Source organism: Fringilla coelebs, assembly GCF_963513975.1.
Source record: "Fringilla coelebs genome assembly, chromosome: 1".
Classification (NCBI taxonomy): domain Eukaryota; kingdom Metazoa; phylum Chordata; class Aves; order Passeriformes; family Fringillidae; genus Fringilla; species Fringilla coelebs.
In genome coordinates this window covers 23,674,445-23,695,543 of record NC_140028.1, presented here as the reverse complement: position 1 = coordinate 23,695,543, position 21,099 = coordinate 23,674,445, and the positions used below count along the sequence as shown (strand labels likewise).

At 38.0% G+C, this 21,099-nt stretch overlaps 1 protein-coding gene across 1 annotated transcript in view; it reads left to right on the top strand.

Annotated features, from left to right (window-relative positions):
• The window catches only part of CPQ (carboxypeptidase Q), a 147,568-nt gene that overhangs the window by 26,860 nt on the left and 99,609 nt on the right, over window positions 1–21,099 (top strand). Inside the window, exon 3 of the mRNA XM_084213501.1 lies at window positions 3,165–3,372. Coding sequence (XP_084069627.1) covers window positions 3,165–3,372 — 208 coding nt within the window. The remainder of the gene's footprint in view (window positions 1–3,164; window positions 3,373–21,099) is intronic.

Sequence of the window (21,099 nt, the reverse complement as noted above, 5' to 3'; positions counted from 1 at the left end):
TATATAAAAATATATATGTATATATATTTATATATATACACAATCTGTCTTGTGTTCATCCTGCTTGTGACAGATTTTAGATTGCTAATGCATACCATACTACTTATTTCGACGGGCAGTGTGATCATCAGAATTGTGACATATTCAAATTTTGAGATAGAAACACACATTTCAGTGTACAGACGACTCTATAAAATAACATTTTGTTGATAAGTGAAAATTGCATGCTTGTTCCCACCATTAATACCCTTCCTATACCTTAATTCTCAGAAAGAATAGGGTACAATTTTCTGTTTAATATGAGAAATGAGAGGAAGCCCATAGTATTACCTAGATTTATTTGTTCACTTACCCAACCCAACAATATGTTTCATGTGATGAGATCAAATAAATAATCTAATAGTGAATAGCTTTATTCACTCAGCCAAGTTGATCATGTTTGTAATTCTGCTTTCTATGACTCATGCCCTTTACTTTGCTAATTCCCCAAATACTCTATATTCATCTCTTGGACTGTGTGTGTTATAATCTTTATATCTTGCTGAAGTAAGCAGGCAATCTGTCTCCCTCCTTACATGAGGTTTCTGAAGAATTCTGTTCAATAACACACAGCCAATAATGTAATGATAGGTGTAAGAGACAATATCTTTTAACTTGGGAAGCAGAGCTATGAGGCACTGAATTGGTAGGAGATGTTAGGGTAGATTTCTATTAATTTGCTTAAAGGCTCAGTAAGGTGAGACGTTTCCAATTTCTAAAGGGAATAACTCATTCTCCTTAAACAGGTAAACTGATGGGGTTTTTGTTTTATTTCTCCTTTTGCACAAAAGGTTTAAGGGTGGTTTGTGTATGTGGGTCCACATATTTGTTTAAGATAAACATTGCTCTTGTAACTTCAGTCAAAGAATTTGAAATGGTAGAAAATGGCACTAAAATGCAAATGAGTAATTGAATTAGTCAGAAGCTACACAAGAGTGAAGTTTTACTTTGTTATGGAAAGCAGTGTAATTCATGTTTTATGTATACCATGCTGCCATTAAGTAAAGCTTGCAGAAAGAATGTTGGTTTTTTCATTTTATCAAAGGATGGCTTTATTTAGCTTCTTTGGGGACATTTGAGGGTAGAGGTACTGAGCTAGAATTTGCAGCTCTGTGTTCTTTCCCTTAGCTTTCCCTTAGCACAAATTTCCAGTAATTCTCACTGTACAGACTCCTGATGCCAGTCATCTAGGAAGGGCCATACATTTATTTCACCATCATATTAGGGATTATAGATACTTACTAGCTGTCTGTAGCTTTCTTAAAAAGCTTTGCAGAGCTGGTGTTTGTTCATGTGTGCAGTAATGCCCAGAAGAGTTACATTCCTTGCTTCCCTTGATGAACAGTCACCAAGACGTGTGTCCTTCCAGTGCCTGCTGCGTGATCCAAGTGGAGCACTGGGGAGAGATAAAGTAAATAGAGATTGCAGTATCAACCTACTGAGACCACAACTTCTCTCATGGAAAATGAAATTTTGCAGATACCTGGCTTTATTTCCAGTTGCATGGTTTCATACCCAAAATTATCCTGTTGCTGGGATGTTTCTTAGCGAGGTGGCTGAACCTGCCATTAATTACAAACAGTTGGAATCTGCCAGTATGCTCACGTGCTTGCCAACAGCAGCTAGTAATATGTGAAGGTTATTCTTTGGTTTGCCTTTCTAAAACATTGACAGGTTAAGGTAAGAATCTGAATAGTTAAAATTTTGATCCCTCTCACACTAGGCTATTTGTTACACACTAGGCTAATGTTACACTTTCGTTGTAACATTAAATGTCTGTTCTACTCTTAGTGGTACATTCTAATGAAACCAAACTTCTGTGGAATGGTTTCTTGAAGGTTTTGAAGTATAGTTTTATCTTAAAAAAGTCATGAGCCTGGGCATACTGGTGATGGGAGACATTACCTTCCTATTTTTCTAAGAGTTTTTCTCATTTATTGTGGTTTTAAATACAAGTTTTTGAAATCCTCTAAATAGTTCTTATTTCATGCACAAAAAACCCAACAGCCAACCAATTGGGAAAAAAAAGGACTTTTTCAAGGAGAATAATTTTATTCTTAAAAACATGAGAGTTTCACTTTATTCTGAAAAACTTCCTAGAGGATTTGTTATTAGTTTAGTTTCCATTGACATATTTTGTGACTATTAGGTGAAATGTACAACACTAAATTTCAGACATCCATTACTTCTTCTATATTAGAAGCAAAGTACCAGCCCATGTTGTTAAGCAGTCTCTACTTATCTCTGTAACCAATCAACAAAATTGAATTTTCAGCATTGTGGTCATTTGAATGAATTACTTCTCAAATGCTGTGAAATATAGTTCCTCAATTAATGTCCTTAAAATTTAGAAGGATTCTCTGGCTTATCTATAACATTCTTTTTTTTTTCAAGTAAGACAATACAGCAATTTAAAACTATTCCAACTATTAAAAACAAAGATCTGGGTGGGATCTAACCTATATGTGTGAACAGTCCTGCACAGGAACCTGCCTGTGTTTTCATGAACTGGGGAGTGTGGATTCCTGGAAAAACTCCCCGAAGGACATCCAATAGAACTGGTATATTCTCATGACTTAAATATAAAGATTATATTATTATTTTTTTATTAAACACATTGCAAAATTTGTTGACGTTGCAGAGTTTTAATTTAATTTCATTTATGGATTAAATAATTTTATAGGAGTTACAGTCTAAAAAGATGGGCTTCCAGCTGTCTTATGTTAAGCAAAGTTGTTTAGCAACATATCAAAACATTTCCACGAAAAGATTACTATCTTTTTTTAATTAATCCCATAGGCAGCTTTTGCAAATGTTTTTGTACAACAAATGATAACAGTAAGACATTAAAGCCTATGCAGAGAGCAAAATTGCCCCCATGTATCCTTCTTGCCCTTCAAGTTATGTTTTAATTCCAGCCTGATAGTATGGTTTACAGTATGGTTCTATCACATCTATCTATCTGATCCCTGATGAAGCATTTCACATCATCTTCCTTCCTCGGGAATAAAACCTAATGCTGATTTCCTGAGTTCTGCACAGTCCATGCTTTTCTGTATGTTAGAAGTGGCCATAGGAGAGCTATAGGAAAGCATTGCTAAAACCACTCTAATGCTTTCTTTCAGGAATTACAGCAGAAGTCATAGTTGTAGCCTCCTTTGATGAACTGCACAAACGAGCTCAGGAGGCCAAGGGGAAGATTGTCGTCTACAATGAACCTTTCGTCAGTTATGGTGAAACTGTGCAATACAGGGTACAGGGAGCAGTGGAAGCTGCTAAAGTTGGAGCAGTGGCATCCCTTATTAGGTCTATTGCTTCTTTTTCTATTCACAGGTAAGTATTTTTCTCTTTTCTTCCTGCAACTCACATTTCAATGTTAGTTGACTTGTCATTTCTGGGCAGGAATTTTTGTTCTCCATCACTTAAAGAATGCCAGTTATGAGTGGGTGTTTGGTTTTGAAACTATTGGCTTCACAATAATTCTTTTCCCCTGTGCTTTGTCATTCTTTCAGAATGTTTTCTTTTTTTTTTTTTTGTTCTTGATCCAAGTTTTGTATAATATTTGTTTTAAAGAACTTTCTGCATTCTCAAGGCTGCCATAAATATTCTGAGAAGAACCAAAACCAAATGTCTTCAGTGACAACAGGCTGTCAGTGATGATATGAACTGGTCTTTCTGTGTGTTTGACTAGAATGTACGTGTACAGTTTTCAATGTATTGTTAATTTTCCTGGCATAAGGCTGACTTGTGCTAGATAAAGGAGTAGTCTGCTTTGAACATAATTATTTAGAACTCTTTAGCAGGAAGGTTTGTAATTCTCACACTGCTTTTTCAGTAACGTATGTGGAAATGACAAATTTTTCAAAAATGTAAATATTTTTTTATTTCTTAGTACATTATTTTTTTATCGCTGTAGTGTTATGCTACTGAAATGATATATTTTCATTTTCTGGTTGGTAACAGAATTCCTTTTTTATCTGGGAGTTTTTTCCAACTCTGAAAGTTTACACTTAAAATGCTTATCTATTGTGAATAAGACTGGTTGAGGCATAGAGAGGAAATGGAGAAGGGTTCACCATATAGTGGAAGGCTGACAGATGCACACTGTCCTTTAACACAGTATTTCTAGGATCTTACACTGTTATTGGTGACCTTAATGCCTGCAGTGATATTTGTGTAGGAGCCTCTGGCTGTGATGGGAGTTCTGGTCAGGCAGGCCCAGGCAGGAGAGCTGGGCTGAGGACTGGATCGGGACAGACCCATCCACCTGCCCACCATCCTGTCCCTGAGCTGCAACCTGAGCAGGACTGGCAGAGCATAAGTGATGCCACACACAAAGCTGGAGTGCTTGAACTGTAGAGCTCTCTTAATAAAATCATTTACATAAGAAAATTATACAGTTTATACAAGAGGTGCTATATTTTGTAACATTCTTTCTTTGGCAAGTACATGTTTAGAGCAATACAGATCCTTTATTCCTCCCCCTAGATGCCCGCCCAGTAACTCTTTACCCACAGAGGAGTCATTGGCAGTAGCTGACCTGTCCCTGAATGTGTGCCACAACATAACCTGGACTTGTGTTCTGTTTAGGTAACACCATGATTTCTTTTTGATCTCTGCTCCTAGGTTTTCTTTCTGCAGAAGTCTGGGCTGGTAGGTGGAAAGCATGATATAGCTTTGAGTCTTTCTTGAGGTTGGGACTTGGGAGGCATTTGGAGGCATGCCTGAATACACTTCAGAGAGAACATGAGTGGTCACATGTCAGCAATATAAGAAGTGTGCAAGCTTCTCTATTTGTAATGCTTCAGAGAGTCAGAAAAGTCAGTAAAGCCAACTGTGTATTGGAATACATGCAACAACAGAGAACAGCTCTGCTGCCCCGGTAGTTTCTTGGTAGCATTTTTATATGCTTGTTCTAGTTTCAGCTGGGATAGAGTTAATTTTCTTCTTAGCAGCTGGTACAGTGCTGTGTTTTGGATTCAGCATGAGAATCACATTGATAACACAACTGATGTTTTGGTTGTTGCTAAGCAGTGCTTACCCTAAGTTAAGGATTTCCAGTGTGTCATGCTCTGTTAATCAGAGCTGCACAAGAAGCTGGGAGGAAGCACAGCCAGGACAACTGACCTACACTGACCAAAGGGATATTCCATACCATAGGATGTCATGTTCATTATGAAAACTGGGCAGGGGAGGGAGAAGAGGAGCTTGGCCAGAAGGGGCCAACCCCATCTTGGGAACACGCTGGGCATTGGTCAGAGGGTGGTGAGCAATTGCATTGTGCATCACTTGTTCTTCTTGGATTTACTTATTTGCTGTTAGGGTTGTTTTTTTTTTTTTTGTCATTAAAATGATATTTTTTATTATAATGTTTCACTCTGACTTTTTCCAAACTGTTTAACTGTTCTTAACAGTCCTCAACCCATAAGTTTTTGTATTTCTTTTTCTGAGTCTTCTTCCCATCCCGCTCAGGGCAATAATGAGCTAGCAGCTCCATGGTACTCAGTTGCCAGGTGGGGTTGAACTATGAAAATGCTCCATATTCCCCTAAAGAAGTCAAAATTACCTTTTAAAAATGCTTTCTGAAATATGAAGGACTTGAATTCAAGTACTATCGAAACTATTACTAGTGTATTTTTTGGTGTCCAGCAAATGTGATGTTTACAATGTATTTTCTAATACTTGGAACTTTCTAATAAAGCTCATAATAATGAACAGATAGTGAAATGTGTTTCAGAAACACTTTTACAAAAAAACCTATGGTTTTGAAATAGCCTTAGCTGGTATCATCAAAGAATATTGCAATGTGTTGATTTTCTGAAAACCAGATGATGATCTGTGTCCTGGCTGTAGTTAGGGTGCTATGCAGAATTGTTCAATTAAAAGTTACTGTATCTTCTGTCTCTGTTTGCTACAGTATTTATGAAAGTGCATTTAGTGTGGAATGAAAAGATTAGAGGTGAGGAACACAGGTGGAGACTGAAGGAACTGGCATTACAGCTATTTGAAAATTGAATGGAAGTAGATGCCAAATGCATATTTATTTAGAAGTATTGAATCCTTAATTGATACTGGGAGCAGAGGTGACATTCCCAAAAGTAATTTCAAATGTAGATGCTGCCATTAAGCTTTTTTTTTTTTATGGGGCACTCTCTGTACTCTCTTCATTTACCTTCACTTAGGGTTTATTTTTTTTTAATATGGAATAGACTGGTTATTGTATCTTTTCCTATAGTACAGAAGGTACTCAGGTCCAGTCCTTCCCTTCAGTTATGCAGTGATGCCTAGATCTGTTTCTCTTATTTTTAACAAGTAGGTATTCCTGTAGGCAGGATGGATTTTCTTATCTCTATGCATTCTCCAATGTTTTCTTCTAATCATCAGTGGAGTGTCTCCTTGTCTGTCCTAGCAGTGTGCTGTGCTGGATGGAGTCTGTGCTGGATGTGGTGCTTCTTATCTGTCAGTGTCTGGGGCACTCTTTGTTCAAGTCACTTGCCTTTTTAATTGACTGGTGGAAAATACTGCCTTGCTGCAGAGAGTAGTGTGTTAGAAGGGTGAGAGATGAAAGGTAAAAAGCTAATAAAAGGTTTCTAAATATTGTGAAAGTAAGTCTTGCATTCTTGCAATTTGTATGCTGCTGCATTGTTAACCAGAGCCTGTACTTCTTTGGCCTGTGTGTTAACATGTTCACTGATAATACAAATACATGATAGTGGGATTGTGGAGTTTTCCAAAATATCCTGGAAACATCTTAGAAGAAAGCATCCTCCTCACACTGCACTATCCCAGTTTCAGGTAAATGAAAGACGTAATTTCACAATTTTTCCTAAACTATATCAAGTTTGGTGGATGGGTTTTTTTTGTTTCATTTCTTTGTTTGATTGTTTGTTTGTTTTTCAAATTTTTCAACCCCTTTTCAACAGGGGTTGTTGTTATTTAGTTACTCAATTTGCTGGAACAATGTAAGCCAACTTTGTGGTGTGATTTCCAGGTGATCTTGCAATATGAGTAATATTGATAGGTTAAAACTAGGTAATGTCATTAACATACTAGGCTTATTAGGGCTCATTATTAAAGCTTACTTACAAGGTGGAATTGGTGAAATCAGAACATGAATTAAATCACTGTTCTTTTGCTGGTAACTTGATGGCTGTTCCCTGTCCCAGAAATGGTACTTGGCTGCCACATTGTCAAGGCAAAAAGTGTGAAGGGAATCTTTACCTGGGGACAGTTTATTTTTCTTTAAGATGTGGTAGTTTAACTGTGGAGTAATGAAACACCCTGGGGGCTCAAGCATCCCAATTCTTAATAAGGGCAGGAAGGGATGAGTGCCATTATACTCTGGAAAACTTATTGATGTGTTTGTACAGGGACTCATGACACTCACTGGTGACAAGTATTTGCTGTTGAGTTTCAATGAGTTGATTCATTCGTTTTGAACAGCATTGCTAAGTGAATAGGAAATAAAATTAGCAACCACATCTTCCTTGACCTATGAAGAGATGGCAGTAGTTACATGGCATTGCAATGTTACAATGTGCCACAGTTGTGTCTCATGGCACTGTGTGCCTCTTGTGTTAAATGATTCTTTTGGGTTTTTTATATCTCTTCTCTTTATTGGTTGCATGTAAGAATGGGGTTTTTTTATGTAGGAGAAGGTAACTGTAATTAATAGGTAATTGGTGTAAGGGACATTCTCCACGAGACCAAGTTGCCCAAAGCCACATCCAACCTGGCCTTGAACACTGCCAGGGATGGGGCATCCACAGCTTTTCTGGGAAAACTCTTTCAGTGCCTCAGCACCATCACAGTGAAGGATTTGTTTCTAGTATCTAATCTAAAGCTATTCTTTTAAAGTTTTTTGCAGAAAAGCCATGCTGTGAAATGCCAGTGTCCTTAAAGGAGACAGAGGAGTCCTGCAATTTTATTCCAATAAAGGGAGAGAGTCCACTAGGCCATTCCCCCATGAGGTCTCTCTGGAGGTTTTAGAGGATGCAGCCTCCATCTATTCTAAACTCCTGACCACATCTTGCCCTCTTCCATTCCACACTGATGAAGGTACAGCCTTCCCAAACCGCCTACCACATATTTCCCCAAACAGGTGTATTGTCATTTTCCCCTAAAGTTTGGAAGGATGTCTGGGTTTTGGATCCATCAGAAGTTCAGACCATCTGGGCTCTGCAGTAGATTTGTATGGACTCATTTCTCCTATTACCCTAAAGTTAATTGTCTGGGCTCTGTGATAAACTTGGTGGCTTGATTTTCCTAGAGACATTAAGACCCATTTTGAAGACGTTAACACCCATTTGTCCTAAAGATCACCACAGCCCTTCTGGTTGGTTCTTTCAGACCTAGTCATTCCTGAAGACATTAACATCCTATTTCTGCTATCATTAGTGAAGACTCCCATCCATTGAGTCTTTTGTGAAGATATTAGCACCCATTTTTCCTATCAGTTTGAAGCCATTCCCCCTTGTCCTATCACTACAGACCCTTATAAAAAGTTTCTCTCCATCTTTCTTGTAGGGTCCTTTTCCCACTAACAATTTTCCGAAGCACTGGCAATTTGGTGGTCAAATATTTAAACATGCGTATTAGGAGTTAAGAGTAACAGAACTATTTTTAATGAACTTTCTCAAATAACATGTATTATTGTAGTAATTCAACAGTATCTATAATATTTGACCTTTTGTAGAAATCTGGGTACTTACTTTTTTTTTTCTGCTTTAATAACTTAACTGTGCTGAGATTAATGATACATACCCTTACTGTAGTGTAAAACAAACTGATGGGTGTTCCCAGTTCACAGTGGATTTTTTTAGAGTGAAAATACTCAGTTTACAAGGTATGGTTGAAGCTGAGCAGTAATCTGGATGACCAGTCCCATGGTACAATAGGCAGTGTTACTGAAGAAATAGTGATGACAAAATTATTTTCTGCTACCTTAGGCTCGCTTTTTCACAGCAGTTAATATAATTAAATAATCAAAGGGAAAGAAGATAGGAGAAATGAAGTGTTTAGCTGTAAGGCTCCTGAAATTGACTGTAATAAGCTAGCCACAAGTCTTTGGGGTTTTTTTGTTTCCTAGCTGTACATTTTTGAAACATTTTGTAAATAAAAAGGTGTCCTTTAGCTATTGGTCCAGTATTTATTCTGCAGTGAATGTACTCTTATGAATCTAAAACTTTCAGTATATCTTTCTGTTCTTCAAGAACCACAGATTAGATAATGTCATAACACTGTATCTTGTAATCATAACTCCTTTAAAGGCTCAAGAAAGAAGCAAAATTGAGTGCTTTTCTGAGAACTCAAAAAGGAAGTTCCCAAGAATCCTCAGGATAGATACCAAGAGCCCTCTTATTACGGTTTTTTAGATGCTGCAGAACAATCTCTCCAAAATGCAAGAAATTAAACAGGGAACATATTACAAGGCCAAAATAGACCAAGTAGTACTTTGACACAATCTAAAGACTCTTAACAAGGACACATAGTTGGTCAAGTTCTTTTCTTTCTGGACAAAATTCAGCATCTTATACTTACCTGAAGTAAGTGTTTTCCTTCACTTTTTCTTTCCTTCTTCAGTCTACAGGTGGCCAGGACACATCACCAGCTTGTGAAGCTTCAGTAACTCTAATAAAAAACTTTGTCAGGTTGAAAGCTGAAGTCATTAATGGCATGGTGCAACTCAAGATTTATGACTGAGGTTGCATAGATGATCCATGTCATTACATATGGCCCAAAGCTAGTACATCATCTCACAGGATGTATGTGAATTTGAAAACCATTTCTTTTCCATTGCATTTTCATTGTCTTAATTTTCTCTTTCTGTAATCTCACTTCATTTATTTTCTCCTACCATGTATAGTCATGGATACCTTTTTGTATATAAATTGTTTTCCATTGTGTTCCTTATGGCTTGTTAGGCAGGTCATGCCCTTCGCAATCTTGCTGATGATGTGTGTGCATTAGTGGCATTTTTCAGCTCTCAGGTGCTTTAATCAGGACTTTTTACCACATCACTTCTTCCAATGCTTGGTCTGCTGCCTTTGGTTGCAGGCATGAGAATTGCTTTCTAAGGAGATCGTCTTCCTTTCTCTAAAACTCCATGCCCAAGAAGAGCAAGGGCTTATTCATATCAGTAGTGACAGATTCAGCTTCCTCTTCTTGCTCTGCCATGTTTTCTGAATTCTGGATGATACAGTACTTTTACTAGTATTTATTTTGCTCTTTGGTTGGCTTTTGTTTGGTGGGTTGGTTTAGTTGTTTGGGTTTGGTTTTGTTTTAATCGTGAAGAGATGCATCTGGCACTTAAAATGAATGTTCTGTCTTTGAAACTGTATTTTCTTATTGTGTCCTGAGCCCTGAAGGTTCCTTTCTCTCCTGTTCTGCCCGTCCTTCCACTATGAATGCCAGTATACCCAATTTTTTGCTGCTGTCTTAGGAATCTTTCTTGTGACCTGTTCTGCTGTCCATAAAGGGGAAGCAGTGGCAAGCATCTTCCCATTCCCCAAGCTTTGCACAGGCTTGGGGAATGCACAAAGCCTAAGGGCAGCAGGAAGCAGGGTGATGATTGTAGAGATGCAACAGTAGTGATGTAGCATGACTGAAGAAATCAGGAAATGCCATTGATTATTTCTGATCACTTTTCACTTACTACGAGCAATTTCACTTACTACAAACTTTTCACTTATTTCAGGCAATATCATGTGGCAATGGGATATAAGCAGTATTGTCTCCTGTTCTACTAAGGGAGCAGGAAGGAAGGATAAAACCCTTATTTGGGGTCTAACAAGGGAAAATAAGAGCAGCTCATGTTTTATAAGTGTTTGGGGAGCTCATGGAAAGATTCTAGTTATGTTTTATAGCACTGTCCATGTTGTCTTGCTGCTCTTAGAGATATGAATTTGTGGCGTGCTGTGGGATTTGCTCTGCACTTAGAGGCTTTCCCTCCAGGATGTCTGTAAATTTTGTTGACTGACAATTTGTTAATTTTCACTTTGCTTCCTAAGTTTCCTTCAGGCCAACATGCCACACTGAATGCTGCAGTGCAGTCTTTGTGCTCACTTTTGGGCAAAGCCTAGCTGCCAAAAAGAGACTTAGAAGAAGTTGTCAGAAGAAACGGAGCCTATGTTTTAGGAAATTATTGTATTGTGCAATAGGTTCTTGCTATTTGCACAGAGGTTAGGAATCAAATAGTGAGAAATCTGTAGATGTTTCTTCAGCCCCAATCTCTCTTTGGCTTTTGCCCAACTTTTTTCCTCTTTTTTGCTTTGAACTGCATAACTGGGTTTTGGTTGTTTTTTTGTTTCCAGTAGATGGAGCCTGATGTGACATCTGCAATCTCTGTGTAATTTCACACAGCTGGCATATTGGTTCTCTTACAAAGTCACTAAAATGGTGATGAGACTAACTAGAGCTTTCTCTGCCTCCTCCTAATTTTGACTCCTCCTGTTCAGGAATTGTGAAGAGTTTCATCCGTTTAGTCATACAAGCAGTATCCTGTAACTTGGTAGAGGTAAGGGCTAGTAAAATCTTTTTTGGTAGACTCTGTTCTCTACAAAGATTCTCTGAGGCTAACAGCTCTATTGAAGTCCTGGTTGCCTCACCAATAACTTCCCAAGGCAAACCTTTAACAATGTAGTATTCCATTGGTTTGTTTTTTTCCTTGTCTTCTGGACTTTCCTAACATTACTGAGTCATACATTAAGTTGGGGGCTGGATGGCCACCCCCTTGTTTGAGTACCATGAGCACCCACTGATTAGGTTTGGTAGTATTCTGAAGTGATTAAGTTTATTCCACCTTTGCATTACTGGTTCACATATATAAAGATGTTCAGTGTATAAAACTTCCAAGTTTTGGCTTTTGTGTACTGGGCTACAAGGAGTTACAGCTGTGCTTGTCGTGGGTTGAGCAGCAGGAACTTCAGCAATTTCCCATGATTTCCTTTTCTCTCTAATCAGCTCCATCTTTCTTCAGTGCTGCCAACCTCTTCTGAGTCTGTATGAGTTGTGGTGCCTATGGAAACCTGTTAGTAAGTTCAGAACCCTCTGACATGATTATAACGTCTTGACCTATCAACTTCAGGTTTGTTTTAAAGCCCTCACAATATTCAGTTTTCTTGATTACATCACCAAGGGTCTCACTAGTCTGCAGCAGCCACATTTGTGAAGGACTGAAGGAAAACCTGACAACACAAAGCCAGATAACAATTACAGAGATGTATCCAGCTAATACAGTGCCAGTGAATGTGTTCCTTAATCTGTGTATTTATTTTCAGCTGCTGATAAGATCTGAGAAGTATGTGGACTGTTACTTTGTTTCCCTGTAATTCTGCATGTTTCTTCTGTAAAAGTGCAGTAACTGTGAACTTTATCTGGAGTGTTCATATCCAGAGCACATGAGCATTTGGCCCTGGACAACTGGAAAAGATTAAATAGTCCCAGAATGTTTGCACCAGAATGCTACAGAATTTGGGTGTTTGGGGTGTCCCAGCCTAAGATTCTCTTTTTTTCCATTAAAAAAAAAAAAAAAAAAAGGAAAGAGGGAGAAAAAGAAAGAGTAAAGCAGAGGTTTTTCTTCATGTATTCTAGGATTACTTCCAAGGTACATAGCACCTCACTTTTTAAATTTTAGTCCAGATAGCGCTAAAACAGCTTGTACAGAGGTTTATAGATTCACCTGCCTATCCAATTTTATTTTTTCATGTCTTTTTCCATTATTTTAATGGTTTTACAGTTCCTATTTCCCAGTGAGTATTGTTTCTACTTCCTATATTACTCAAGATACTTTTTCTGAATCTGTTTGGCATTATTCTTAATTTAATGATGTTACTAAAATTTATCTACATATTGCATTCAGTTTATATATATTGAAGTTTTATTTAGGAAACATGTTGTATCTGCTCTAAAGCTCCTGAAGTACTTTTCTACTCTTTTTAAGGTTTACTGCTGATTTCCAAAAGTGAGCAGAGGCTTTTGCAGGGACTTTGGCTGGATTTATATGCATGTATACAACATAAAATTTTATTTTGATGTATAGCTTTTTACTTTACAAACAAGCAACCAAATATAGGTGCCACTTTTAAAATATATTTGACTGCTAGTCAACTGTTAACACAGTTAATCTCTCTGGTCAACACTCCAGGCATGCAGAGGATTTGGAAATGCTAATTCCTCATTTTGTTTTGCCTTGTTTGCTTAAACATGTGATCAAATGTGTATGGTTTATTCCAACATATTGTGATTTCTCTTTACATGAATGCTTGCACTATTTTTCAGAGGGCAGGTGGCCTCTTCTTTCTGTTGTTTCTTCCCCTGTCTTACTTGTGGCTTGTCCATATGGTAGGGTATTTCAATGTTCTTTCATTAGACATTGTCTTCTTATAGGATGGCCTCACCCTGCTGTTATCTTTACTGCAGTGTATGTCAGACATTTAAGTATAATTAGCTAGACCTATTTGTGTGATGAAACCCCTTGTTTATGGCACACAAATTTTGACTTGTGTTTTTAGGAGGGCAGAGCCAATTGTTGCACAGCTGTTCTTTAGAATTGAGTTCTAGATGTAGGCTGGTGTTGATGGCCAACAGCAGTAGCGGGTTCTTCCCTGTAGAAGCAATGTCTTGTGCCTCAGAAGTGTAACCATTACTTTAATCCCTTTCTCCAGATTTGTTTTCCCCTTCAAATCCAATCAGTCACCTGCGTTTCTCTTGTTGTGTCCATCTTGTTGCATCAAATACTAATGCTTTTGTATTGCCTCCAGGGTACAGCTAAATGGTGAAAATCCTTCTCCATCTGGTTTATTAAATGAGAGGTGCCAACTCCTGTCTCTGCTCTGCCAGTGATGCCAGCTTTGATTACTTGCCTGTTGTCCACTCCTTCAGGCATCTTATACTTTCTCTGTTTTTGTTTCTATATTTAGGATGATGATACAAACCTAAAGCTGTAATTTCATTCTCTTCCAACTTTGCTTTTTAAATCTGACTTTTGTTTAGTATTTATAGATTGTTTCCTTTAGCTGGTTAGGTGAGTAGTCTGTGACAAGCTGTATCACCTTGCCTTTATTTCCTGGTCACTATTCCCAGTACTTCTGCCTTGGCTGTCTAATGTGAATACTGCAAATACTCTGTGAAACAGAGAGGGGTTGTCTTTTATCTGCTTCTGTTCATTATTATTATTATTAAGCAGGATTAAGCTTTGACTGCACTTCATGGCTTTTTAATCCATTGTGAATGTAAAAGAAGAACTTTTCTTCTAAGAATAAAGAGCAGAAAAAAACCACATAATTTCTGACATATTTCTATTTGGATTTCTTCACATTAATTTGCTTGTGACCGTGAAGCACACAGAACCACCTCAACAAGAAATATTGAAACTACACACTGTTTAGCTCTGAAAAATCCAGATTGATTCTAGACATTTATGCACTGAAGAACAAAAGGATACTTTTGTCAGACAAGGGAGAGTAATCAAGTGAATCAATTAAACCCAGGGGTTCTGAAGTTCCATTCATCACTCTGCCTTGTGCCCCCGTGGTATCTTGAGCAGGTCACAGTATTATCTCTCTTTCTCTGTTTATAACCAATATTAATATTTCTTGAACGTTAATTTAGGGTAGGATTTTACATTGTTTACTGTAAAGAGGACAACATTAAAAGTCAGCTCTTCTAAACTGTGCTTAAGTAGTCAGTAGTAGATTCTGCAACAATTTGCACGTGCCAAAACCAAGTAATGGTTGTATTACCACGTAACAGTGGGTGACTACTGCTGATAAATAATCCATTATATAACCACGGGGGTTTTATTAGGTTGATTGTTAAATTCTGCTAGATTGAGATTCAGATCTGTGGGAAGGCTCTAGCAGGAGGTGAATAACAGAGAATACAGTTCATTACGTAGTAATATCGTATTTTCAAATCTGAACATTTAAAAATAATTTGTTGACTGTAATTCAAAGGATTTGACTTCAATTCAGTATTAACTCCTCATGAGAGAGTTAAACCCACTGAAAAGAGCACAAAGGAGTTGGAATTTCAAAAAAGTAAAAGGCTTTTTCTTAATAACATTTTTATATCATCAAGGACAACATGAACCTTAGAAATCAGGTTCTGGGATTCAAATGTGATTTTCGCAATCTGAGGTTTGGAAAGAGTGAATTCCCAGGAGAGATGTAAGGAAGTTTTAGTTGTTCTTCTGTAATCTGTCTATTGCATTCACCTCTTCAGGAAGCAGTTTGTGATCCTTCTTTGAGGACAGTTTGTGTCTCCTTCTGAGTATCTCTATCTGCAGTCTCTATAGAAGGAAAGAAAAATTTTCAGGGCTTCCAGTCTGAGGTTTTGAGGAGGTTGCAGGGGGACACTGGAATTTATGTGGACACAGAAATTATGTGAAGGGACCAGGCAACTTGAGTACTTGCTCTGTATCTCCATAAGGGGCATTAGAGGCCTGTACCTTTGTGCTCAAGCTCAAAGACCTTGAGAAGGGACCAGCACTGTCCAGTGCAGCCAGAGTCCTGGGCAGTCATCTGAGAGACCATCCAAGGCTGTAACTCCACTAAACTATGGGGATTTTTTTCCCCCTCTTCTTTTACTTAGTCTATAATGCTGACTCTAGGAAAACAGCAGTGGTGTGCTGCAGTGTCTGAGAGAATGCTACCATTTCAGTCTTGCCAGAAATGCGATGTGAATAGACAGACCCATGAGAAAACTTTAGCAGAGCTGCTTGGAATAACAAGTGCAGCTGCAGCTTATGTTTTTAGAATTGTAACTGTTTTTCAGTGTCTAAAATTAGGTTTCAGTCATGCAAAACTTTGTACTTCTGAGTGACAATCAGTGATGGATTCCTTTAACCCTTCCCATATAGAGTGGTATTTTTTATTCCTTAACTACTTTGATTTTACTTAATGGACTGGCTTAACAGTTAGTGAAAGGATGCCAGAATCTAGGCAATTGCAATAAGATGACAAGGAACTGGAGAACACCATTGGAAAGCATTAAACTTGTAGGTGATGTTTGTCCATGGAAGTTTCCTGAGAAAGGAAAGGAGGGTTCCATTCAGTCCTCTAGGATCTCCCACATAAGGTATCTGAAGCTTTTAGTTTTGTTTAGTTTTAGTCCAGATATGTTTGGGGCAGAAATTTTAGCCACAAATGCACTGTTATTTCCACCTCCACATGAATTTTTCAGGCCATTACAAAAGTTAGCTGGGAGCAGAGCTTGTGAGCTGGACAGTCCAAGTCATGGTTTCATAAAGATGGTCCTAGACAGGTCTGTTTCCCCCAAATGTTTGACAAATCAGGAACTTCCAAGAAGTTGTTTTAGCAACATTTTTGTAGCTAAAAGTGCTACCCTGTGATTTGCAGTGTATCCTGGGTCACATCAACTGTTCATTGCAGGTGAAGAGTTCTGTGGTTCAATTACGCATCAAGCACAGTCCCCTTAAAAGTTTTGTTAATATTGGTATTAACCAGTGTATGTGCTACATCACAAGATTCACCTGCAGGACAGTGAAACTTATCTTCATGAAATTATTTAAAGCTCTCATTTTGAGAGTTGGGTCTACAAAGGCTGCAAACTGCAGGTGATCTTTGCGCTGCACTTACAGAACAATTGTTTGAAACTATTTGATAAATAGTTATGAATTGCACATATTTGGGTTTGTTCTGTAGAATCCAGTACCTGTTTATGTCTATAAAGTTAGATTTGTCTAAAGTTAGATTTGAAACAAGTACAATTTCCAGCGAATAATTTAAGTAACTCCACTACGCTTACACTGAAGTGTAGTATAGAGTATTTTAGAGGAGGAAATTTTAGCTTGACAGCTGCAAGGTAATTCAGCCAGTGTATATTAGCTTGCAAAATTTCTGCTTCTAAAAATTATATTATGCACTTCTTTCTAAGTAGGTATAGTTTTTTCAAGATTTTCTGTTTATATTATTTATGAAGTTTTATATATATGGTCTCAGTGTTAACAATCATTCACAATCAGGAAGATAATTTTCTTGCACAGTGTACTTTGTGGGGTGGGGGAATAATAACTACTTAGTACCTGAACGTTGGGAAGAAAATTCCCACTTTTTATTCTGTTGCTGTCCTGCAGTGAGATCTAAGTGATCACTACTTGATCTTCAGTGTTTTCCTGCCTTGAGCCCTAAGGCTGTGGGGCATACCTGGGGCTGAGTGCAGTGCCTTGCTGCATGCCTCTCCTCAGGGAGCCTGCCTGAGCACCATGAGACCCTGGATACATGGGTGAGCAGGAAGTGGGGAAGCCTGTGGTCCTCTGTGGCAGTCCTCTTCTCCTGGAGCTACCAGGGGTGGACTTGGAGAGCTCTGGCATTTTCACAGCTGTCACTTTTCAGGTTGTCTGGAATCTCATCATGTCCCTAAACCCATGTCACCTTAACAACTCATCTGATCTGACTGGGCTGTGTGCCTGTGTCTCTTGGTTCCAGTTCAAAATCATTTGCGTATTTTAATTTATGTACAGGCTGTAAAAGTGGTGATCATTATTGTACCAGCCTCCAGCCTGCTACCTTTTTTACAACAACATTTTCCTGAGCAACGTGGATCAACTAATGAAAATGACAGAAAATTATATTGTTCCAGATAGTCTCTCTTGCAGCACAGACTCTCATAGGCACTTTTTATTAGATATTAAAGAAACGCATAAATTGCAAAAGGGGAATTCTCTCCCATTTAGAAGATGATGAAGGAATTGCTGTATCTCCAGGATTAAATGGGAAGAGGAAAAACTATCAAACATTATGCAAAACAAAATGACTATATGGTGTATGTTTCAGAGCAAAAAAATACAGTGAGAAAGTGTTGCATTTTGTCAGCAATTTCTCTTTTCCTTCTGAGGAAGGAAAGTTACATCAATTCTCAAACTGAGCTACTTTCTCAGAAAACCCCTACATTAATTTCCTTATGAAATCTACTATGTGCCAGGTGTTCTTCCTGCATGCTTCTGAAGAAACCCGTAGCACGGCAAGATCTCCAAAACTTATTCAGTCATTCTCTCAACTATGGTCTCTACCGGATTTTTTTTTTTTAAGCCTGACACTCTTAGTTTCCCAGACACAACTAATTGCCAGGAGAGGAGCTGTTAAGAGGATCCACATACCTATTGGGACAATTTTTGTATCATCTGATGTAGATTATGAAGCTTTTGGAAGAATATGCTACCTTCAAAAAATAAAGAACACTTACCCTTGGCATGACATTTTGTGGGGCAGCTCAATATTTAGTTGTAGTTCACTGGAGTTAAAATACTATCACAAACTTTAAAAATACACTCTGTTCCTAAAAAAGACTTTTCTGCTTACAATGGATTTCAGGTTCAAAAATGAAAAATTCCGGGTGTCTGTAAGTTTGAAGCGACAGGCAAGACTTGCCCGAAATTTGGAAATAAAATATACCATTTATTGAAGGAGTTTATCAAATATGTGTAATACACTATTAGATAACATTTTCTTATCACTTAGGCATTTATAGTGTATTTTAAATTGCATAAGTGAAACTGTATAATGTGTGAACTAGATAACAGGCTAATGTAATGATCAGGTATAGTTAAGGCAATCCCTTTCAAGTGACACTACTAAAATTTTTCAGTTGAGAGGAGAAATAAGTTGTGCCCCCTCTGTGTTATTTTTACTAACATATTTTTTATTCTCTTTTTTATTTGAATGGTAAAAGTATTGGATTGTTAAACAGAACATCAAAAAGGTGTTTAGTATTCTATAGTAATTAGAAGTGTGGGAGTGAAAAAAGCATTTATGTAGTGAAGATTTTTCTGAGTTTCAGTTTTCTTCAGAAAATATTGTGGCTCACCTGGACAAGTGTTTTGCAGTAGCTTTTTTTTGCTCATTCCCTGAAATTGAATCCAGCCTGTCCCTTCGCTTTCTTTTCATATCCAGTTAGGTTTTAAAGTCTTCTCCCCTGTTGTCCCACCCCCTTCTGTTGAAGTTAATGGAAGTGTTTCAGTGGAAAAGCTTGTACTCACCAACAGAAAAGATAACTATTTTCTTCTCTTTTACTTCTGGGATTTAATTCCATGCTATCTGAGATGATAATAGCTTTTTACTCTACTGTTGAGTTTTTTTATATTTAAAAGTTCTCCTCTTTAGTCCAGCCACATAGTTGCCTTTGGTGCTGTTTTGTCTCCTGCTGACTTGAGAAACATGTCTACCCTCTGTCACTGCCATTTCTACCTTATGTTTTTTTCCTTGACTACCTTTGTATTCCTGTTGATACTCGTCTTATTTTTTACACTTTAAAGTGTATCTCCATGAGGTTTGTTTGCATTGCCACAGCTTGTTGAAGGGAGACATTCCTAAATGCATATGAGTTTAAGATTGGTTTGGTTTTTATGGAGGACAGTGTCCAAAGAACACACTGCTCTGAATAGTGGGTTGCACAGAGAAGGAGGGAAAGAAGGAAAGCGCCATCCATATCCTGTTCTGTGAATCTGAGACTTTCTTCTGCCTCCTTTCAGACCTTGCTCCCCTCTGTTTACCTCAGGGGTCAGCTGTTTAAAAAGGAGAAGTTTTATGGTGGTAAGACAACATATCCTCTATCCCTACCCTTTTCCTTCAGCTGAGTGTTGGCTGCATGTTACCCTTTACCATGCCCATCCTTTGAAAGGAGGAGGGAGCTCCCTGTGCTGCCCCATGATGTGCTCAGTTCAGTGCCAGGGCTGACTCGTGTTTCTGGTGTGTATGTATATGCCTGTGTGTGGGAGAGCTTGACCCTTTCTGCTACTCCCTATCTCTAATGAATTAGAGACTTGGAAGGACTGATACTGCACCCTGAATGCTCTAATGCCTCCTCACACCTACTTGTGCTTGATAATTTTGATATGAGGTAATTATAACAATGAAAAACATGATTAAATGGAGATGGTATGGAGAGCAGGTCAATATTCTAGCTCTTAGTTTGCTTTTGTATTGCTAGCCTTGTGATGCTTCTTTATCTGATTTGCTGCTTTCCAAATAAAGAAAATGAGGGGGGGGGGGGTTGTTGTTTTGAGTTTTGATTTCTTTTTTGTTTGTTTGTTTGGATTTATTTATATCCTTCCTGTAGGTGTAAAATATAACATCTGTTCTCAGTGAGGTTTTTTGAATTGGTTCTCTGTGCACATTGGTCCCTGGTGATTGAGGGGGTCATTGAAGATATAAATAAGACTTGTGCTCAAGGCTGAGAAGCTAGGAATTCAACAAAAAAAGTCACAAACAAAGCCTATGAAGCCAGAGTCCTTACAGCTGCTGGCAGTTTGAGTTGCCAGTGGTGTTCACTCCAGGAGCCTGCTCCTAATGTACCTATTGTAGCACACAGCTGCATTCTCACAGAAGGACAGAGCTTGGTGGTTTGTACCGAGCAGGAGGAGGCCAAACAGGTGTATGACTTAAATAGTTTCCTCAAGATGTCAGCTGCTGGAGAGTCATTCTCATGTCTTTAAGATCCAGCAAGTTTCTTTTTCAGTTGAAGAGCAGTTGATGCAAACTTTCATTTTCTGCAGATTCTTGGAAAGCTGTTCTACTTCCCCAGCAGTTGGATAGTCCCAGGGTAGAATGCATTGAACTTCATTTGATCATTTTACTATTCAGAGTTATTTTCTGCTTCTTGTTTGGCAAACCATATCTAATCCATGCTATTTTTAAAAGATTCTGTACTTATTGGAGAATTCTCTTGGTGCTTGTGTTACTGAATATTATAGTGAAATACAAACATGTATGTGTAAGTTATATTCTGTAACCTAGGACATGTGTAATTATGGCAAAGCTATTATGCTTGTTTGGTAAAGCATAATTTTATTGAGTGTCCAGCAGTCACTAAATGCAGTTTTCTAAAAGTTAATTTAATTGGAGTCCATGTAACAGAATAATGCTGTGTTCTTCTTCAAAGGGAGCTTCCCTTGGTAAGGCTGGTAGCTTCTGGAGCCTTTCTTACACTCCATTACACTCTGTTACACTTTATTATTTATTTATACTATTTGATTCCATATTTGTATAGTATTTTTACTCTGCAGTTTCTTAAAATTTTCTGTGCATATTCCTATTTGGTTTT